This window comes from Micromys minutus, assembly GCF_963924665.1.
Source record: "Micromys minutus genome assembly, chromosome: 1".
Classification (NCBI taxonomy): domain Eukaryota; kingdom Metazoa; phylum Chordata; class Mammalia; order Rodentia; family Muridae; genus Micromys; species Micromys minutus.
In genome coordinates this window covers 228,229,425-228,252,202 of record NC_137969.1, presented here as the reverse complement: position 1 = coordinate 228,252,202, position 22,778 = coordinate 228,229,425, and the positions used below count along the sequence as shown (strand labels likewise).

General features: G+C 48.9%; 1 protein-coding gene across 3 annotated transcripts in view; it reads left to right on the top strand.

The window, feature by feature from the left end:
* Positions 1-22,778, top strand: part of MIDEAS (mitotic deacetylase associated SANT domain protein) — a gene marked incomplete at its 3' end in the record, with an annotated part of 69,803 nt that overhangs the window by 41,940 nt on the left and 5,085 nt on the right. For all 3 annotated transcript variants that reach the window (XM_080920698.1, XM_080920699.1, XM_080920700.1), the window contains exons 2-11: positions 2,236-3,897; positions 4,894-5,181; positions 15,448-15,793; positions 17,395-17,461; positions 17,900-18,042; positions 18,165-18,268; positions 18,924-18,999; positions 19,565-19,653; positions 21,191-21,340; positions 22,457-22,672. In XM_080920698.1, coding sequence (XP_080776824.1) covers positions 2,476-3,897; positions 4,894-5,181; positions 15,448-15,793; positions 17,395-17,461; positions 17,900-18,042; positions 18,165-18,268; positions 18,924-18,999; positions 19,565-19,653; positions 21,191-21,340; positions 22,457-22,672 — 2,901 coding nt within the window. In that variant the 5' untranslated portion in view covers positions 2,236-2,475. The remainder of the gene's footprint in view (positions 1-2,235; positions 3,898-4,893; positions 5,182-15,447; positions 15,794-17,394; positions 17,462-17,899; positions 18,043-18,164; positions 18,269-18,923; positions 19,000-19,564; positions 19,654-21,190; positions 21,341-22,456; positions 22,673-22,778) is intronic.

The window sequence follows — 22,778 nt, the reverse complement described above, 5'->3', positions numbered from 1 at the left end:
TGGCAACATGCTGAGTTGATGGGTTCCCCCTGGTGCACAGGGTAAGAAGCAGAAAGCTGATCCACCCTCAGACTTAATCTACCTCGCCACCCCCCACACCCATGGGCAAGAGCTATCATATCCTGGAGCTCCCTTCCCAGACTCCGCCTTCTGTGCTCCAACCCCCCAAACCAGGCAGTGAATAGCCATCCCCTACCTAGGCCCCCATGACAGGAACATGTCAGCACGTGCACCCAAGCCTGCCTGCCACGTGGGCCTTCCCCTGTTCCAGGCCCCCAGCACAAGTGCATGTGAGCATCCCTGAGTTTGCAGCTTCGTGGCCTACTGCTGGGCTTCCCTCTGGCCTGTCTCCACCCCCATCACAGGTCCTTCCATCCTCTGCCTTTCTCCAGACACACACATCTTGCCAGGCTTGGGTCTCCTTCCTGGTCTCCTTCCTGGTCTCCTTCCTGACAGTCCCACCCTTGAGCTTCATCATGGAGGCCCCAGGGAGATTTTCCATTTATGGATGGCTTTCAGTTTTTCGTTGTGAATTGGTCTGGCTGCCCAAGAAAGGGGGTTTAAAAAGCAAGAGAAAGATTTGTTCAAAGAGGTTCCTTAGCCCTGATCTCTGAGCTCTTGTCCAAATTCTTCCCTTCCTGTTGGTCCTAGGGTGTGCAGTGCCCCGTCCCTCTGTCCCTGTGACTTCCACCAGTGAAAACAGTAGGAGTGCACGTCTACTGGGCTAAAGCTCTCGCTGTCTACCAGGCTCAGAAGCTGAGGAAGGAAATGGAGGAGGAAGTTGCTCCCCTTCTGGGTGCTGGGTGAAAGTGAAAGAGAGGGAGGGGGCCGCCAGTGAGTCAGGCGGGCAGACTGGCTGGCAGGCCAGTCCGGGAGGGAACCGGGGCTGGACTGCGGAAACGTGCAGAGCAGCGATACCCGAAGTGCCTGGGAGGGGAGCTGGGGCTAGGTGTGGGCGGGGCTTCTTGTGGGCAGGACTTATGACACCGGGTTTGTTCTTTGCTGGTTTTCTGGGAACTGCCCCACCTGCTGTCATAATCTCTGTTGTTTCCAGTGTCTGGGCATACCAGGATCTGCACATTCATCCTTGCTCACCTCTAGCCTTCCTACAGGCCCAAGTCTTGGTGAAGAGGTGGGCTGTTTACCTCCTACTCTGACCAACTTCCCAGAGGAAAACAAACCCAATGCCATCTAAACAAATAAACAAAAAACAAAATTTTTTTTATCTGAAGAAAGAACAAAAACTTACTGATAAAGCAAGCAGCTATGCAAGTTGTAAAATACAGGTCTGGGTTCTATTCTGTTGCAATGCCAATATAATTCAGTTTAAACATCACCTTAGAGGGGGATGGGGAATCTGGCTCACTTATACATGTGCTTAGCCCGAATAAAGCCCCTATCCCAGAAACACTATCCTCAAAATATGGTAAAGCGAAAACCTGAACACTTTACATTACGGGCAGTGTTGAGGGCCTAAGGTCTAAAACTCTACACCCTTCATATTTGAGTTAGACTCTGATCTAGCCAGCCAGTCTTTAACCACGGCGAGGAAGGAGATGGCAGCCAGCAACAGCTGCTGACCAGCTACTAGACTAAATTGGGCCCTCATCCAGCCTGGGTTGCAAAACAGGTTCTCTGTTAGTTTGAGAAAGACTCTGGCAGTCAGAGCCCCACCCAGCAACTCTTCCCAGGGGTGGGGCCTCACCTACAAGCTTCAGCATAAAAGGCAGCAAGCCTAACCCTCTGGGCCCTCTGGGCTTTGCAAAAGCCTGGTGTGAGAGGATGGGTGGCCTCGCTGGGAATAGTCCCTGTCCCCTAATTGTCTTCAAGTGGAGGGGGACTTAGGGAAAGTCTTCTGGGTTTGGAGCTGCTGTGTAGACAGCCGTGTAGAGAGGACGGGACCGAGGTTGCACAGTGCCGGAGCCTAGTTTAATATGACATGGTTCTTAGCTTAGCTTTTGTTTTCCCTTTTCCCAGTTTAACTTGGGACTTAGGCAACATGTTAGCCCTGCTTGGCCCCTCGGCCTGTGTCTTTTTACAGGGTACAGGTTACACAATCAAATTCAGCGGACCTGAGTCTAGCCAGGAGGTGGTGGGACAGGAAGAGTGAGGAGACCTCATCCTGCTGCTTTGCTGGCAGCTACCCCAGGATTCCTGGCCTTGAGGCAGGGGGACACTGGTGCTCATGTCTAAGGGGTCATGTGGCTGACACTGTCACTGCTTTTTCCTCTGCAGGCTCCAGAACCTGTCACAGCAGCATGGTTGGGGAGGTGTAGCTGAGCTCAAGAACTTCTCTAGAAGAGGCAGGACTGGTGGACATTTCTTGGTTCTCACCTTGGGGCTCCTGAGTTTTCCTCTGCCCCTTGTCTGCCCTCCCTGGCTACTGGACTGGGGCCAGGCTTCCAGCAGGACCTTCTCCCAAGGCATGGGCAGCTGCTGAAGAACGTCTCATTGCCGGGCTTAGTTGGCCACACCATGAACCTCCAGGCCCAGTCCAAGGCTCAGAATAAGCGCAAGCGTTGTCCTTTTGGGGACCAGGAGCCAGCTGCCAAGGAACAGCCACCGCCACTTCAGGCTCCACCACAGTCCCTCAGAGCTAAGGAGGAACAGTACGGGGCCCACGAAGGTCCAACGGGGGTTGCCTCCACCACCCAGCCTGTGGAACTATCTCCTCCCAACAACCTGGCTCTGCTGAATAGTGTGGTTTATGGATCTGAGCGGACCACGGCAGCCATGTTGTCCCAGCAGGCCCAAGTAGGCTCAGTAAAGTGGCCCAACTCTGTGATGGCTCCAGGGCGGGGCCTGGAGCGTGGGGGAGGTGCAGTTATCAGTGACAGTGGCTGGCAGCAACAACCTGGGCAGCCCCCACCCCACTCCACGTGGAATCACCTGTCCCTCTACAGTGGACCCAAAGGGAGCCCTCATCCAGGTGTGGGGGTCTCTCCCTACTATAACCACCCTGAGGCCCTGAAGGGGAACAAACCTGGGGGTCCACAGCTGGATCACTATGGAAATGCAGTGCAGCCCATGGTGCCACAGAAGGTACAGCTGGAGGTGGGGAGGCCCCAAGCACCCTTGAACTCTTTCCATGCAGCCAAGAAACCCCCAAACCAGACACTGCCCCTGCAACCCTTCCAGCTGGCATTTGGCCACCAGGTGAACCGCCAGGTCTTCCGGCAGGGCCCTCAGCCCTCTAACCCCACCACCTCCTTCCCGCCTCAGAAGCAGCAGCAGCAGCCACCGGCAGCCCTGCCCCAGATGCAGCTGTATGAGAACTACTACTCCATGCATCAGCCGCCTTCACAGCAGCACCAGGACTTTGGCCTGGCGCCGGGTGGGCCACTGGGACAGACTCACCTGGCTCACCGTAGCATGGCCCCTTACCCTTTTCCCCACAACCCAGAGGTGAACCAAGAACTGTGCAAGGCCCTCCTGCAGGACCCTGCTTCACAGCCCCTGCTACCTCAGTCCCAGATGGCCTTCCCGCGTCGCTCCCGCCGTCTCTCCAAGGAGGGGATACTGCCTTCTAACTCCCTCGACGGAGCTGGCACCCAACCTGGGCAGGAGCCCACGAGCAATCTGTTCCTTCATCACTGGTCTCTGCAGCAGCCACCACCAGGCGCCATGGGGCAGCCCCATCCGGAGGCCCTGGGATTCCCGATAGAACTCAGGGAGTCACAGCTGCTGGCCGATGGGGACAGACTGGCACCCAATGGTCGAGAGCGGGAGGCTCCCGCCATGGGTAATGAGGAGGTCATGAGGGCAGGGGGCCTCGGGGACTGTGGACAGATGATAAGAAGTGGGGTGATCCAGAGCACAAGACGGAGACGCAGGGCGTCCCAGGAAGCGAATTTGCTAACTCTGGCCCAGAAAGCGGTGGAGCTGGCCTCACTGCAGGTGAGAAAGGGCGGCATCTGCTGGGGTGGGGTGATGTTTATAGGGTGGGCTTTGTTCAGTTATCAAAAGAAATGAGAGCTCTTTATTCAGAATACCCCTGCATGAGGCACCCAGACCTGCAGGGACGCTGAGGTTTCCAAGCACACTGGTTGGTGGGTAGGAAAGTCCTTGTTGGCTTCTTCCTGTGGAACTTGAGGACTGGGAGTAGGGGGTGCTGAGAGCCAGCACAGCATTCTCAGATGCAAGAGCGTCCTGGTGCTTGCACGTGACGCGTGTTAAAATACATTAGCTATAATCTGGAATAGGAGGTTACTTTGCTCTAAAGTTCATTTTTTAAGGTCTGAAAGGAAGGAAAGGCAATCAGACTTTGAGTGCTTGTATTAACCTTGGGTTTTTAATTTTTTTTTATATGCTTGTTCAAAACTAACTTCTCAAAGTCAGTCAGTAGCAAGGGTATGATTGTCACCTGTCCCAGGTTTCTGTAAAGAGGCTGAGTCACTTAGGATAGACACCATCCCACCCCCACCCCGTTTGATCAGCATTTATTCTCTGCTTCCTTAGAAGATGCAACCATTGTTGCCTTCAGGTCCAGGTTGACACACGGGAAGCTACAGAGTTTTGAGTCTTCGCTCTGCTCTGGTCAGATATCTTCGAGGAAATAGCTGCAAAGCCCCTCCCTTCATCTTGCCCTGGCGAGATGCTTGGTTATGTGCCACGCCCCATAGGCTAGATGACACATCTGCGAGCCACCTGTGGACAGAGGACCACCTGGAATCCACTGCTTCAGGCCAGGGGGGCAGAACGAGGCAGAAGGGAGGCCGAGAGATTCTGACATGTACAGGAGGAGGGATGGTCCAGGAAAGGCCAGGCTGACGAGGACCAACCAACCAGTAGTGGTCGGGTTGCTGGGCTAAATGGTCATGGGATTCCTAGGCCAGCAATCAGGAGCTCATCTTCTGAACCCACTGCCATCTCCCCAATCTCCCTCTTATCCAGGATGCCAATGGCTCTGAGGAGAAGCGGAAAAGCGTGTTGGCCTCAACTACCAAGTGTGGCGTGGAGTTCTCCGAGTCAGCTTCGGCCGCCAAGAGAGCTCGGGAGGACAGCGGGATGGTTCCCCTCATCATTCCCGTGTCTGTTCCTGTGAGGACTGAGGTGGCCCCGGTTGGAGGTCCTGATGACGATGGGAAGGGTCTCGAGCAGTACCCCACCGAGCACCAGCCATCCGTCATTGTCACCCGCAGGCGGTCCACCCGAGTTCCTGGGACGGACGCTGCAGCTCAGGTATGACAGAGGCTGTCCCCAGCCTTGGGTGCTGGAATGCTTCTGATTCCAGAGCCTCCAAGGGAAGCCATAGCCCAGGGAGATACCATTTCTCTTCTTGCTTCTTTTGTTTGTTTTCTTGAGACAAGGTCACTTTGTAGCTCTGGCTGTCCTGGAACTTACTATGTAGACCAAGCTAGCCTTGAACTCACAGAGATCCACCTGCCTCTACCGTCTGCGTGCTGGTATTAAAGATGTGTGTCACCGTGTAAATACTTTAAAAATAGTTTTATATTTTGTGACTCTTTACCACAATCATGTGGTGCCCTTGGAATCCTGGCCAGATCCTCTGGGACCATAGTTATGGAGAGTATGAGCCACTATGGAGGTGCTGGGAATGGAATCCCAGTCGTCTGGAAGGCCAGCCAATGCTCTTAACCACTGATCCATCTTTCCAATTATCAGAGAGATACAATTTTTACTTTCCAAATCAAACTTGCACTAAAGTACACGGAGGGTGTGAGGTGCTTTTTTTTTATACGTGAAGTGGTTGGTGGTCATTAGGGAGAGTCTACGATGTGGTTTTTTGTTGCCAGTCAGGAGGTGTTAATGGCTTGTAGGAAGCTAGCTTCTGGGATGGAGCCACATTTGCTTGTGTATTCATTTCTGAGCTGAGCACCTTGGACTCCACCACTCCGGCAGCAGTGCTGTTTCCTGCACTCTGTCCTTGCTTTTGGTGTTTCGATGTTTTAAGGGTGTGCATGGTTGGCCCAGGATGAGACTTGCTGAGAGAAGTTTTGTTTTATCTTTAGTATTTTTTGGTGTTCTGTGGGCAGCACAGCTTTCTGTCGTTTCACTACATCTTCTCTGTATCCTTCAGGAATAATTTCAAAGAGTATATAATTGCAGTTTGCTATTTTTTGCTTTAATAACCTTGTCTTCTAACAAGAACCTCAGTACAATTTACAGTTTTTTTTTTAATGAATAAAAATTGTATGCATGGTCTTCAATGTTTTTTATATAAACATGTATGCATGTATGTATGTGTGTATATGCATGTATGTATGTGTGTATGTATATGTAAGCATGTATATGTATATATATGTGTATGCATGTATGTATGTGTATATATGTGTGTATGCATGTGTGTATGTATGTAGATGTGTATGTATATATGTTGTGTATATGTATGTATATATATTTATGTTTGTATGTATGTATGTAGTAGAACTGTAAACCAAGGTCATTAGCATCATCATCATCTCACATCCTTATATTTTGTAGTGAGAACATTTAAGATCTGGTCTCTTAGCAGTATTTAAGAGAAAGAAATTAACGCAGTACTGAGAGCTATTGTGTTGTACAGTAGGTAACTGAATTTATATCTCCAGTTTTTACTGGACTTAGGTTTCATAGTCCTCACTCCAGCCCCAGCCCTTGGGAGCAGCCCCTCTGCTGTCTGCCTTTTAGCCTTCATGGATAGAATCTCCACTTCAGTTACCGATATACCTAGGCTGAGCTCTGTCACTTGCTGCTGCTGCTGTCATTTTGTCTTTGTTATGTGCACTGCCCAGTGTGTGTGTGTCTGTCTGTGCCTATATCTGTCTATGTGTCTGTGTGTCCTTGTACTTTCAATTGACTGGGGTTGTCACTCCCGACAACATTAATTATATACTCACTTCTCTGTTAATTTCTCTGGTTACTTTACCTGGATTTCTGCACAGTTTTCTCAGTTCCCTGAGGGATAGCACATAGCTGACACCCTTTAGATGTATAGAAGAGAGGCTCGTGTGGTATATACAGTAATTGCTATGGCATAGAGTTTAATTCCCTAGTTGAGGATACCCCTAGAGACTTAAACAGTATGTAGCTTTGGCTTACTGAAATATAACGTAAGGACTTTGGTCATTTCCTGGACAGGACAAACTGTCTGAGGATTTTAACTCCATTTTTTTTTTTTTTTTTTTTTTTTTTTACCAATCCCTAGCTTGAAGAATTATTGGCAGGTATTTTAATTTTTGTATATTTGTCATTAACAGGACACATATGTAGTTCTTCAATTTACCCATTTACACATGCCATTTCTTGTTAACTTCATGTTTCTCTTATGTCCAGCTCTTGGACATCTATCTTGGATGGTTTGTATGTTACTTGAAGAACTTGCTTAGTATTTTCCTTTGGCGTGAGTCTGCTAGTGATGTGATTTTATTTCTGGGGTGTTTTCTTCGAGGTCCTTTATAAAGGATAACTTTACTGAGTGGTGTAGTCCTAGGTCTGGGATTTAAAAATCCCACCCCATTGTCTTCAGGCTTTCCTATTTATTTTGTGTTTCAAGACAGTTTCTATTGTAGTTCTGGCTGTCCTGGAACTCCATAGACCAGGCTGGCCTCAAACTCACAGAGATCTGCCTGCCGTTGCCTCCCAAGTGCTGGGATCAAAGGTGTGCGACACCATCACCTGGGCACCGTTTTTTGTTGTTGTTGTTGTTTAATATTTATTTTATGTATATGAGTTCATTGTCCCTGTCTTCAGACACACCAGAAGAGGGCATCAGATCCCAGTACAGATAGTTGTGAGCCACCATGTGATTGCTGGGAATTGAACTCAGAACCTCTAGAAGAGCAGTCAGTGCTCTTAACCACTGAACCATCTCTCCAGCCCCAGCACTGTTGTTTTAATGTATATTTTTATCTTGTTATTCTCAAGGTTTGAGGTGGTTTGGCTGTTTTTGCCTTAGATTTTTGATAGTTCTGCTGTTTATCTTGCTCAGAGTGTGCGGTGCTTCTGAGATCTTTGAGCTTTTTCTCTCGCCTTTCCTTCTGGTTCTCTACATGTTTGTCTGTCCATTACCGTATAACCATTTCATTTGTCTGTCTGTCCTTTACCATATAAGCATTTCATTTGTGTGCCGTGGTCTTTCCTGTTTTCTGTCTGAACTTCAGCTCTATTGCATTGCACTAATTCTGTCTTTACTTGTGTCTACTATTAAACCCATCCACCCAGTTCAGACTTTGGGTATTTCATGTTTTTGTTTGTCTGGTTTTAAGATGAGATCCCTGGTTAGCCTTGGACTCACATAGATCTATCTGTTTCTGCCTCACATCTGCTGGGATTAAAGGTGTGTACCATCATCCCTAGCCACTTATTAAACTTCAAATTTGGGGGGCTGGAGAGGTCACTCAGCATCTGCTGCATCTCCCACATGACACAGGTTTAATTCCCAACACCCACGTGTGGCTCACAACCAGCTATAAATCCAGTTTCAGAGGATCCAATGTCCTGTTCTGACCTCTGTGGGCACTGTGTGTACGTGGTGCAGACATTCATGCAGGCAAAACACTTGTACACATCAGATAAATAAATTTAAAAAATTAAATGTAAACACCTTTTTGCATTTATTATTTGATTGATCACATGTGGGGTACATGTGCCGTACTGCTGCTGTGAAGGTCAGAGGACAGTTTACAGTTCCTTGCGCCATGTGAGACACTTAGCTTGAACCGGGTTGTCAGGCTTGGTGGCCGTGTCACTGGCCCTGCTTCTCTGCCGGGTTTACTTTCAGAGTATCACAATTTTTGGTGAAACTCCCAACCTTCAATTTTATTGTGTAGCATAAATCTAGTTCTTGAGGTTTATATCCTAACCCCCCCCCCCTTTTTTTTGTTACCTGCTTGTGCCTCCTGTGTGTGGACCACAGGTGTGTGCGCCCTCACCCGCCGTTTTCTGAGCTTCGGATTACATCATGGCTCCTTGCATATCAGTCAGGTGGTTTTTACATTAAATTTCAAGTATATTTGCGCGTATTCTGATGCTGAATTAAAAGAACGAGCTGGTGCTTGTTTACAAAGGCCGTTTATCCAGTTTATGGTTTTAGTGTTGAAAGTCCAGGAGTAAACGGTTTTGTGCTTTCAGCCTCTAGTAAGAGCCCTCTTGGCCCCTGCACAATATAGCAGACGGCATGACAGACAGACACACAGACAGTTATGAAGCATGAGGAAACAAGGACCAGATCTGTCTTTTTTTTTTTTTTAATATATTTTTCTTTAAAAGGAGTTGTGTATGTGTGTGTGTTTAAATGCTTTATAGACAAGAAAAAAAAAAAAAACCTGTGCTAGAACCGACGTATTCATCTTCCATCTTCGTCTTTCTTTTTATCCTCATCTTTCTCTTCCTTCTTTTCCTTGCTCTTTCCATCCTTAACCACCCCCTTTTTACTGCATCGGGTTTTCCTTCTTGCACTCCTCCTTCAGCTCGGCGGCCTTCCTCTCATGCGGCTTGTCATCCGCAGCAGTGTTGTTTCCTGTCCTTTTTAACACTTGCTTACTTGATAGCTAACTCAGTTCTCGAGCAGAGCCAGCCCCACTTCCTAAAGTTCTACCATCCAACGCCCTACTCTGAGGACCAGGCCTCTGCTCTGTGAACCCTCGGAGGATAAACCACATCCAACTCATAGCATCATACTGTATATGCAAGATGTCTGAATGTGAGCTGGGCATGGTGGTGCGCGCCTTTAATTCCCAAGGGCGGAAGGCAGAGGTGGAAGCCAGAGGCAGGCGGATCTCGGAGTTCAGGCCAACCTGGACTTTATAGAGGGCACCTATCACAAAAGGGAAAATGATGCCTGAGGTTGGCTTTGACTTTACAATAACTTTCTCTGCCCCCCCCCCCCACTGTTGTTACTGTTTTTTGTTTGTTGATTTTTTTTTTTTTTTTTTTGTCTTCAAAACAAAAACATCCACTTTGTTTTGGGGAGTGTATGTGTGTGAGTGTGTGCATGCCATTGTGTATATGTGGAGGTCAGAGGTCAGTTTGTGTGAGCCGGTTCTCTCCTTTCACTGTGTGGTTGTCAGGTTTGGCAGCAAGTGCGCTTTTGTTGTTATTGTTTTGTTTTTATTATTTTTGCTTTGTTTTTTTAAAAGATTTATTTATTATATATACTGTAGCTGTCTTCAGACATACCAGCAAAGGGCATACCAGAGAGATGGCTCAGTGGTTAAGAGCACTGACTGCTCTTCCAGAGGTCCTGAGTTCAAATCCCAGCACCCACATGGTGGCTCACAACCATCTGTAATGCCCTCTTCTGATCTGATGCCCTCTTCTGGTGTGTCTGAAGACAGCTACAGTGTACTTATATACATGAAATAAGTAAATAAATCTTTAAAAAAATGTGTATGTATGTATGTGTGCTGTCATGTATGAGGAGGTCAAAGGGCATCCTCCATGTTTGTGCCTCACCACTTGCAGCTGTGACTGTCATTGGCTGGCTGGCTCTCCAGCTTCCCAGGGTTCTCCGTCTCCACTTTCCATCTTCCATAGGAGTACTGGGATGACAGGCAGAGGTGCCGTGTCTGGGTCTGGGTGCTGGGGATCCAAGCTCACTGAGCTGTCTACCCACCGCGTCTTTAGCAGACCAAGGCTGGGGTTGTCCAATGGAAGCTAGTTCAGGAGCTCCAGCTCCCAACACAGACACTCTTCCTTGTTCTTTTTCAGTACAGAATAGTTTATCCAGAGCATGGGGACGGGAGGAGAAGCGGCGGGCCATGAGCACATGGAGAGAGATGGGACAGGGATGGGGAGAGAAGGGACGAAGTGGGAAGAGGGTAAGAGAGCAAAAGAGGAAGAGAGTGAGGAGAGGGCAAGCAGCTCCTGCGGATGCTCTCAGTACGGCTGCTCGTACTTGTTTGTTTTTCGAGGCAGTGTTTCTCTGTGTAGTCTTGACTGTTCTGGAAATAGCTCTGTAGACCAGGCTGGCCTTGAACTCACAGATCTCCCTGCTTCTGTTGGGATTAAAGGCCTGTGCTGCCACCGCATGACTGCTGCTGCTGTTGCTGCTTAGGTTTGTTTGGTTGCTTGCTTATTGTTTATGTGATGGGTATTTTGCCTGCATGTATGTCTGTGTACCACATATGGCCTGGTGCCTGTAGAGGCTGGAAAAGGGTATCAGTTCCCTTGGGGCTGTAGTTAGTTAGTTGTGAGTCACCATGTGGGTGCTAGGAATTGAACCTGGATCCTCTGGAAGAGCAGCCAGTTCACGGAACTGCTGAGTCACCTCCCCAGACCCCTGTTGGCTTTGTTTGTTTGTCTTTTCTATTCAAGATACTATATATCTTGAAAAATGGATAAATAACTCCAGCACTTGTGTGTTGGTGTATATGTGTGCACATGTTTGCAGATGTGCATGCTTGTGTATGTGTGCCTGTGATGGCTAGAGGATGATGTTAGCTGTCTTTCTCAGTTACGTTCCACCAGAGTGTTTAGATGGGGTCTCTCACTCTTGCTTCAGCTAGGCTGCCTGGCGACCTAAGCCGACCCTAAGGACCCTCCAGTCTCCACCTCCCAAGCCTTGGGATCACAGATGTTTGCCACCACATCTGGCTTTTTTATGTGGGTTCTGAGGATCCAAACTCATGTCCTTATGTTTGCGTGACAAGCATTCTCCCTGCCAGGCCATTTTCCAGCTAGGCCATACTTACTTTTTCCACAAAACCTTCTTTTTTCCTCAACCATGCTCAATTAACACCTTCGCACCTTGGACATTAACTTAAAGCTGTCTATAACATCTTCTCAATTTCGAGAAGAATTTGTCTTTATATGTCATTTTATTTGCTAGATCTGAAGCCATGACTTGCTGGCCAGTTGTTAAAATTTACCTGAGAAGCCAGTGGGTGTGCCTGTCTGTCTGTGTCTGTGTGTCTCTCTGAGCCTCTTCTTCCCAAGAGCATTTATCTTGACTTCTGCTGGGCAGCAAAGGGCCCTAGCAATCCTGAGTCACTTTTACTTAATCAGAAACAGATGATGTGATTTAAGTATTCTTCCCTGTAAGGACAAGTTTGTTTGCTACTCGCTGCTATTCTGAGCCACAGCCTTTATTCTGGCTGTCAAACTCTGCTAGCCCTTAGCCCCGCCCAGCTGCTTCCCCAAGTAATATTAATATGCAGGCATAAGGTAGCCAAAATGCTGGGCTTTCCTGTTTGACTCCGGGTCTTAGGCCCTTAAGCTGTTTGTTCTGATATCTTGGGGAATGTTTTTTTCTATTCAGTTCAGATTTCCTGTTTATTGCGGTGGAGAGCTGGCTGCTTGCTTCTTCTCTATAATAGGAAAGAGACAGGGCCTTCAAGATCATTGTGAGGTAATTAATTCAAGCTCATCAGCTTTCTGAGGTCTTCTTTGTAGGGGAATGTGTGTTAGAGCTGGTAGCTTGTCTTGACAGAGGACAGGAAGAAGCCAGAGCAACTACATAGTCGGCGTCACCATTTTATACCTGAGGAAACAGGTCCAGTAAAGTCAGAGACTGCATTAGTCTGCTTTTCCTCACTCTAACAAAACACCCGAGGCATGCTAACAATGAAGAGGGTTAGTTTGGCTTGTCCTAGAGGTACAAAGACCAGCGACTTTTCCTGGTGATAATCTTGCAGACAGACAGGCAGAGCTCCAAGATAACTGAACTTCCAAGAACTTCGCAGGGGAAAAAGATAGGGAACACATGTGTCTGTCTTTTTTTTTTTTTTTTTTTCTTCTGAGACCACACAATGGTGGCTCTACTTTGATGACCTTATGTGAACCTACTCAGTCACCTCCCTTCCTTTAAATATCATCCAGACTTGAGTTTCCACCTTCTTAATACTGTTGACACCAGGCCTTGAGGATTAAACCCCAACATGAGTGTGTGCCTGGGCGCAAATGATATTCAACTGTAGACCTGGGGGCTCAGTAGCTTAACGGTAGGTCACTTGCCTAATGTGCACAGGTGTCAGGTTCTGTTCCCATCATCAAACCTCAAACCACTGCAAACCTTAGCACTCACCTGAGGTCCTGTGGCCAGCTAATGACAGAACTGACCCTAGACTGCATCTTTTGAGTCTTTTTGCCTTTAAGGGGTTTGGTTATACCAGAGAGCTCCAAGATCACTGAGAGATACTACAGGATAGTTAGCTCAAAACTGTCTGCTTTCTGGGGTCTTGTTCTGTGGCGTAGGGTGGGGGGTGGGGGATTATAATTTTTTGTTTATTTAGTATGTTTCTTTGTACTGTAGACATTGTCAGTCATTTATAAAAGTAGATGAAGGTCTAGTGAATGAATGCATAGTCATCACCTAGTTCTCATCATTATATCAATACAGCCAATCTTATTTCATCTGTACTCTCATGACACTGAATTATTCTGAGGCACATTTCACACACTCATTCATTCATAAATGTTTGGCTTGCATCAGAATACATGCATGTGGTCTATTTGCCTGCCTGCCCTTCTTTCTTTCTTTCTTTCTTTCTTTCTTCCTTCCTTCCTTCCTTCCTTCCTTCCTTCCTTCCTTCCTTCCTTCCTTGTCTCCCTTTCCCCTCACTCCTTTCTTTTTAAAACAGTCTCAGTGGTATTATCACACCTTGAAAGTCAAACATACTCAAAACAGTTTAAATCTCTAACCCTTAAAGAGTTGGAACTGATTTTGTATGAAATTGTCCAGCACATGGGGGAGGCCTTTAGTTCAGATGTAGTTAGTTTTCTGCTGCTGTGATAAACACTAAGACCAAAAGCAGCCTGTGGAGGAAAGAGTTTATTTCATTCTATAGTTTACAGTCGGACATGAAGGAAGTCAGGACAGGAACTCAGGCAGGAACCTGGAGGCAGGAGCTGATGCAGAGGTCATGGAGGGGTGCTGCTCACTGGCTTGCTCCTCATGACTCACTTAGGAGCACCTGGCCAGGGGAGGGATTGCCCACAGTGGGCTGGGCCTCTCACATCAATTAGAAGTTAAGAAGATGCCCCACAGATGAGAGTCCCTCTTCTTAGCTGTGTTCGGTTTCCGTCAAGTTGACAAAACCAAGCAGTGTGGCTCCACTGCAGTTTCCCTGTTCCCTAAAGGCAGAGGAATGAATGTTCTTGATCAGTCCTAATTCATAGAAGGGACATGAGAATACACGGGAAGGAAAGGGCCGTGCCAGGGTCTCAGAAGGCGAGCCCCCTCAGCTGGAATGTGTTGAAGGAGCTAAATCCTTGAGGGGGGAAGAGCCTGTGGTTCCCTCAAATCAACTTGAGCCGCCTTTGTTTGCCATGTGCCCAGAGATGCTGTAGACTTCCCCTTGGAGAATGTTCACATGGACTAAGAAAGGCTATGGCCCTGCCTTCTGTTCAGTATAGAAGCTCATGAAGCATGCCTTAAGAAGTGTGAGCTGGGAAGGACAGGCTCTGACAGCAGGGGTTGGCTAGCTTCTGACATTAGATCTAATACTGTTGTGCAGCTCAAGTTTTGGCACACAGTTCAGGCTTCCATCCCGTACAGAATCTGGACTTCAAGTAATGACAGAAATATTAGCGCATCCACAGGACTGACTTCCATATATTTGCTCATATTGTTATACACCTGTGCTCGGCTGCTCTCTCTAGGCTGAGGATCTGAATGTCAAGGCAGAGGGAGAAATGCTGTGGTTTGGAGACTTTGCTCAGTAGTGCTTGCCTAGCATACACAAGGCCAAGGGGATTTGATCGCCATCACCCACAGCAAACAAATCTGTTCATTCAGTTCCACATACTGGTTGACTTAATCTTCATAGCTACCAGGTCTGCTAGGCATTGCCTATCTAGTTTCACATTAAAAGCGAGGATGGGGGAGCTGGAGAAATGGCTCAGTGATTAAGAGCACTGACTGCTCTTCCAGAGGTCCTAAGTTCAAATCCCAGCAACCACATGGTGACTCACAACCATCTGTAATGGGATCTGATGCCCTCTTCTGGTGTGTCTGAAGACAGCTACAGTGTACGCACTTACGTAAAGTAAGTAAATAAGTCTTTAAGAAGTGAGCATGGAGGTTGGAAGGGTGCTCAGCAGTTAGAGTGCCTGCTGCTCCTCCACAGACGTGTACACATAAGTAAAAAACAAATTCAGTCTTTTTAAAAGGGCTAAAGACATGCACAGGACGCTTCATCTTAAATGGCAGGCAAAGGCAGAGCCCGGCTGAGCAGTAGCAGCTGGGTCCTGCCTGCCTGAACTCTCTTCCTATTGCATACTTAGCAGTGTGCTTGAGCTCTGTGGCCTGGAACCCATGTTTATAACTAAGAACACTTGCTAGGTTTTGACAGGATTGATTCCCCTTCCCCCCTTTTTTAAAGAAAAGCCAAAGTAGAACAGATGGCATCCTCACCCAAACCCCTTACTCCAGCCTCGATGGGAAGTTTGCTAGCCTGTGAATCTGCCTGGTGGAGACAAGCTGAGCTTTGTGCTTTCTCATCTTCCACGACTACAGGGTTCTGAGGGCACAAGCGGCTGAGCCTCTTCGTTTGTTTCCTTCTCCAGGCAGAAGACCTGAATATCAAGCTGGAGGGGGACCCTTCCATGCGGAAACCAAAGCAGCGGCCAAGGCCGGAGCCCCTCATCATCCCCACCAAGGCGGGCACCTTCATTGCCCCTCCTGTCTACTCCAACATCACCCCCTACCAGAGCCACCTGCGCTCCCCTGTGCGCCTTGCCGACCACCCCTCTGAGCGCAGCTTTGAGCTGCCCCCTTACACACCGCCCCCCATTCTCAGCCCCGTCCGCGAAGGCTCTGGCCTGTACTTCAATGCCATCATATCAACCAGCAGCATCCCGGCCCCTCCCCCTATCACGCCAAAGAGTGCTCACCGCACCCTGCTCCGCTCCAGTGAGTGACCCTGGGGGTTGTGGTGGTGGGGAACGTAGAGACAGTCCAGTCTGTGGGCTATAGGGGGCTGGAGGAAGAACTCTGCTATCTCCCCCTGAAGGGGTGGGGTGATTCATGGTCAGTCCCCTGTTCGGATTCTGTCTACTTTACTGTCACATCCTCCAGTCCAACCGCTCAGACCTGAGTTCCTTCAGTATTCAGCAAGGATCAGGGTTCGATTAGTCATGCTTGGCTGGTGATGGAATTACTGATACTCAGCTGATCCGCAAACAGCAGTTCCCTACAACTCAGTCTAACAGCTACCTCCTCAGGCTGTGGTGGCGATCTGTTAAATTAGCATTGTTCACAGTAGGTGGCTGACCTGGTGTCCTGGGCATGTTGAGACATGCCTTTTTTGGAAAGTGGGATCACCTGATCCTTTACCTTGGAATGGCATAGGTGCGTGCTGTCCTCTCAGTTAACCTCTGACCCCAGATATCACTCATGATGTGGTTCTCTGGTGCCTCCTGGTGTCTGTGGGTGGAAACTGCCCTATGCTGGCAAGCAGTGGGTTTTGCTTACCTGGGAAGTTTCTATTCCTGGCTCAGTTTGTGCTGGAAATCACAGACAGAGCCAACAAGATGCCGAGAGTGCTTGACAAGTGCTTACTGAGCATTGGGTGGAAAACCTCCAACTGGATCCTGTGCAGGTTCCAATAATGTATGGGTTCAAAGAAAGTGCAGGGCAGGGTCACGGGGGATTGACTAGAGAGCTTGAGAGACAGAAAAGCAGAGGTTCGGGCAGTTGCTAACCTGTGGAAGTCTGCATAGATAAGGAAAGAATTTGGGAGAGGGTGGAGCCAGAGCTGAGGTCACAGAGTGGGAGAGGTCACAGTGGGAGGGGCAGGCACAGCAGGCTTGGAGTGGGGCTGAGCGAGGGCCATGCGGTAGGGGTGAGGGCCTGGGCCATGGGGTGGGAGGAACAGACACAGGGAACAGCGTGAGAGGGTTCAGACTTTGTCTCACATTGCAGGGGACAGCAGCAGAGGTTTTGTGTGCTGTTTTGTTTTGATTAAGGGAGTGTCTTCATTCAAATCAGGCTCTAAGATTAAGTTGGAGAAAAGTGAGGCAAATAAATAAATGAATGAATGAATTCCAGAGAGGAGAGGAAAAGATAATCATAAAGCAGCCTTTACCATCTCCCTGGTATGCTCCGTTCCAGCCTCTTTGATAGAATAAGATACTAGTACAACGGCCCTGGGCTGAAGCGTGTGCAGAGGGAGTTCCCGGAAGCTGGCGCTGGGCTTTGGTGGACATGCTAGCAATGGTAGCCGATAGTTGTACCGTGCCAGGCTCTTATTTAATTCAGAAATCTCAGAAACCCCAGGAGACAGAAAGAAGTAACCCCTTTTGCAGATGTGAACACTGAGGTACTCATGTGTTTAAGACAGGGCTGGAGTTGCACAGTCATCAGGTTGCAGAGCAAGGACAAAGGGTGCCTGAGTTCCGAGTGTACTCAGTGAGTCACCACTGTGACTCTTGCATGCAGGACAGCTGTCTAGGACGGGAATGTTTTCCTGAAGGGAAGAAGGGGCCATTTACCAATTTGCCTTTTGCCCATAGATAGTTCTGAAGTCACCCCGCCTGTCCTCTCTGTGATGGGGGAAGCTACCCCTGTGAGCATCGAACCGTAAGTGCAGCCCTGCCCCAGGCCCTGGTGTGTGGGTTCCCAGGTGGGCCTAATGCATTGCAAGTTAGCCTTGGGAGCAAGGGAGAGTTCTGTGGGGGCCTTCTTAGGGCCAGATGGTTTCTCGGGGCTTCTGTAGTTTGTCCTAGGCTCTCTAGTTTGTGTGGAAGTTGCAGAGAGGAGAGGGAAGGGCCAAGTTGGCTTGAATTTGTCATGAGGGAGAGCAGGGTGGGAGGGCCCAAGAGCTTCTCCTTATCTGTCAAACGTTCTGGTCATTCCCCGAGCAGGCTGTTTCCCGGAAGCCACATTCCCTACACCCGGCTAATGCTTTACTGCATTCCGCATCTGCCAACTGCACCGTTTTCTTCCCATCCTAGGGAGAAAGTCAGGTTCTTTGTCCCCACAAAGTGAGGCCTCACCCCCTATCTTCCACCCCTGCAGACGAATCAACGTCGGTACCCGGTTCCAAGCAGAAATCCCCATGATAAGAGACCGAGCCCTGGCAGCTGCAGACCCCCATAAGGCTGACTTGGTGTGGCAGCCATGGGAACATCTTGAGAGCAGCTGGGAGAAGCAGAGGCAAGGTAAGGAGAGATCTCCAGGGAGCAGGGCATGATGGGCTGGTGGGCAGATGGGTAGGCTGGGTCCTGCAGGATCCAGCCCTGAACATGATTTTCTGTCCTCCCAATGCTTCCGGTGAGTCCAGTGGATGACCTGCTGACAGCCGCCTGTTCAAGCATTTTTCCTGGTGCCGGCACCAACCAGGAACTGGCCCTGCACTATCTACATGAGTCCAGGGGGGACATCCTGGTAAGAGAGCCTCCTTAAATTCTGGGGAGGGGGTCCTTTAAGAAAGTAGGTACAGGTTTTCTCCTATCTGCTGCTAGAACCAGGCTTGGTGGTCTAAAATTTTTATTAATTTATATTTGCTCTTTTGCATATGTTTTAATGGGTGTGTGTGTGTGTGTGTTTCTTCTAATTCCCCCACCCCACCAATCATGACTGTCTGTCTACCTTGCCTTGGCCTCTTCAGTATGAGAATGACTTGGCATGGTGATTCGAGGTAGCTCTGAGTGGGTCTGAACAAGGAAGAGGGTACTGGAATTTGGCTTAAGGGAACTTTAGTCTCAAAACTCTGGCTGAGTGTGCAGGGTCCTACTGTTGAATCCAGTCCCTGATTCTAGATCAGTAGATTCCCCCACCCTCAAATGGGATTGTCACCGAGGATAGTCTCTGTCCAGACTACTAGCTTTGATGGCCGTGCTTCCTTTAAAGTATTCTACAAAGGTCTTACGACCTGACTCCTCAGTGCCCACTTCTGTGACCTTTGCCGATCTCCCACAAGCCCTGTCTCTCAGCAGCTATGTCAGGCAAGAGTAAATGCTTTTTACCCAGACCGTGGCCTGGGGTTCTCTTCCTTCACGAAGACAGCCCAACTTCCTGACTGCCCTTCCTTTCCCTCCAGGAAGCACTGAATAAGCTGCTGCTGAAGAAGCCCCTGCGGCCCCACAATCACCCCCTGGCAACATATCACTACACAGGTGGGTGGTCATGTGACCCAGAGCCTCATGGTTCTGCAGCATTCGTGGGACCCTGCTCGTGCTGAACACAGACAGCCCTGAATGGGAGTTGGGACAGGGAGTCAGCCAACAGTCAGAGCAAGAGTACTAATATCAAAGCTGAATCACTCTCTTGGGGCTCCCCATGCCCTTGAGGGGATGCCTGAAGACCTAGTCACAGGTACAAAGGTCAAACCTAGGGAGTGCAATCCAAACTGATTTCGAGCCTTACAGTGCCTGTCTCATTCTGGGTGCTGTACTGTGAGAGAGACACTGAAGCAGTCATGTGACCCCAGTAACCACTGTTGGGAGCCTCTGTCAGGTTCCCATTTGTCTGTACCCCACAAGGTTGTTCTCTGTGTACAACATTTAGTCTTTCTCGTGCCTGGGAAGACGGGCGCTGATGTTCATTCACACCTGACAAGCAAGAAGAATGAGGCTTCTAGAAGCCAGCAGTGTGTCACCAAAGCAGACATGGGTGGCCTCACACTTGATAGTACTCACGTTCCCACCCGATTCACAACCTGGCACCCTCTTTGCTCTCCAGGCTCTGACCAGTGGAAGATGGCTGAGAGGAAGCTGTTCAACAAGGGCATTGCCATCTATAAGAAAGATTTCTTCCTGGTGCAGAAGTTGGTGAGCAGGGGCGAGTGAGGGGTCCTGTGGTCGTTCAGCAAACGGCCAGACGGTGGGGTGCTTGCGCAGTGCGCCTGAGTTTGGGCCCCATCACTGTGGTTAGATCACTGCTATTAAGTAGCCTCAGAGAGAGTTTGATAAACCACAGCGGCACAAAGGGATCCTTCACTGACTTCTGAGTTCTCGGGACTTTAAGCCTAGATCTGGCCAAACATGGTGGGCAAATGGGGGAGGTAAGAGAAAACAGTCCTTATATGGGAGTATATTTCCCAAACCAAAGCCAGTGGTCAGATAGGGCTCTGAAGTAGACGACCGAGCTGGATGCCTTTGGGGAGGAGCATGGAGATGATGTGTGCTTCTAGTACCACGAACTCTGCACACATGGAAACCGGAAACTGGGGAAGTGAGGGACTCACTTGCCCTAGGATGCGCAGCCCTTTGGTGGTAGGAGCCAGCCAGGAGAGGGTCTTTTGCTTCCTCTTTGGGCTTTCCCTGAATCCTCCCGGACATGATGACACTGTGACATTTCCTTATTTGTCACTGCTCCCTGGAGAGGAGTGGCTCTATTCCCCTGCGTGACGAAGGAGAGTTTGTACTACTGTATTGTGGCTGGCTTTGGATGAGGAAGATGCCCAGATACTTTAGTTTGAAATTTTCAAATGTATAGAAAATAGAGACGACCACCCATTAACCAATGCCTTGCTGAGGTTTATCAGTTATACTGTTTGTCTCCTTTTCTTTTCTTTCTCTGTCTGCATCTAAATACAAACCCACGAAACACACAGAGCTATCTTCTCTTACCCCGCCTTGGTTTCACCAAATCATTTAAAATAAGCTACAGCTGAGCCTGGATGTACAGGCCTGTAATCATGGTCGTTTGGGAGGGTGAGATAGGATTGCAAGTTCAAGGCCAGCCTGGACTACTAAAATGAGTTCAAGGCCAGCCTAGAAAACTTAGTGAGACTCTGTCTCAAATTTTAAAAGATGGGGTGGAGGTAGGATTGGAAGAACTATTTAATAGTAGAACATCTGCCTAGCCATGTGCTAGGCCATATGTTCGATGCCTAGTACAGGGGCAGGAGGATTGTTTTCTAGTAAAACTTCCCTAATCATTGATAAGCAATTTAAGGGCACATTGAGAGGCCTGTAGAGAAAGTCTAGTGGTTCAGACATCACATCACTTAATACATACAGAAAAGCAGAAATTAGGACGATGAGCCCCTGTTCACCTGGGGACTCTGAGAAGTTTGAGGGATGAGAATGACTTCAGTCACACTGCAGCCTCTTGTACTGGGACTCTCCTAGGTCACAGCCCTCATATCTAGCCCACAGTCAAAACTACTCAGGAATTCTGGTCCTTCACTGAAATGGTGCAGAAGCTTCTGTTAATTGCATAGGTCTGGGAATCCTTGTGGAACAGGCATTGAGAATTTGGGATTTGGAGTTTAGTTTTTGCCTAGGATTAACGGGAGTGTGCAGCAATGAGAAAGGTGAACCACATCAGCTTCCTCTGACCTCTGTTCTGGCTTTAATCTAGATCCAGACCAAGACTGTGGCTCAGTGTGTGGAGTTCTACTACACCTACAAGAAACAGGTGAAAATTGGCCGCAATGGGACACTCACCTTTGGCGACCTGGATACCGGTGATGAGAAGTCAGGCCAAGAGGAAGTTGAGGTGGATGTTAAGGTGAGTCCTTCCCTGGCTCTGCTGCCTCACTCTTGGTAACACCTGGGGCCAGGACCTAACTGGAAGCTCAAGGCCAGACTCTCCTGGAGTTTCTACAGGGTTGACAGAGGAGGGCAGGTTCCTGACAGCTACTGGGAGCTGGTGGCCCTGGCCCTGAACCTTCTGAGCTCTCTGGTATGGACTGGACACGTCATAGTGATGTACTGATGTAGAACACTGGAGAGACTGAGGCACGGCTTCGTCTTACTGCCTCCTCTGAGCAGACCACCAAGGCCACTTCTAGGCACCAGGTCTTCTTATATCACCTTTATTGTTTCTACTTTGTGTGTCAACACACACCAAGATTACGGTTTCTGTCATGTCCCATACAATTTTTAATACTCATTTTTTTTGAGTCAGCTTATTTTTTTTTCAAAAGGGAAGCTTTATATTACTATCATAAATAGAAACCAGTATTGTTGCTTATAAATAGAAGATACTGGGAAAAATAAGTACACATGAAAACCAAACACTGTTACTAAATGCCAGATACATGCTGCGGTTGCCTGCCAGGACTCCGAGACTGGGCTGGCTTCAGATTATCAAGTCTAGGGAAGAAGCACATTAACACCAACCCTGACCTGGTCTTTGAAAGATGCTGTGATTTAATTTTGCGCCCATGAATTCTCTTGACCTTGTCTCTAGGTTACAAGTCAACACTGGGTGGCATTCTACTTTGAAATCAGGGAGTAGTTTGGTCCCCATATTGCAGATGGGGAGTAGAGATGCAGATAGTGTCACAGTTAAACTGGCAGTTGGAGCTCTTGCCTGGCACATGAGGTCACTCTGTCCAGAGGGTGCTCAAAAGATTTTGGGCATCTCTCCAGGAGGCCAGGTGGTTTGTGGGTTCTGGCATGCTCCCTCCATACCCTGGCTCAAGAGGGCACCCAGGGTCAAGACTGTTATCCTCTTTCCGGGCCAACTGGCCATAGGAAAGCTGTGCCTTATGATAAGAGTCCCAGTACAAGAGGCTGAACTAGGCCAAGACAGGGCTGCAGACTCAGCAGGTGCTTCGGAGCCTTGGCTGGATTAGAATCTGCACACTGGAATGACTGGGCTCATTCTTGTCCCCCATAGACTTCTCAGAAGTTCCCGAGGGTGCCTCCTCCCAGAAGAGAGTCCCCAAAGGAAGAGAGACTGGAGCCCAAGAGGGAAATGAAAGAACCCAGGAAGGAGGGGGAGGAGGAGGAGGAGCCAGACACCCAGGACAAGGGAGATCAGGAGGAGGGGCGAGAGCGCAGCCGGCGGGCCGCTGCAGTCAAAGCTACCCAGACACTACAGGCCAATGAGGCGGTAAGTGACCTCCACCTTTACTCCCCAAGGGCAGGGCAGGAAGGCTTAGCGAGGCTTGGGGTGTGAGTGGGAGGACAGCAAGACCATGGTGACCTCATGGTTACAG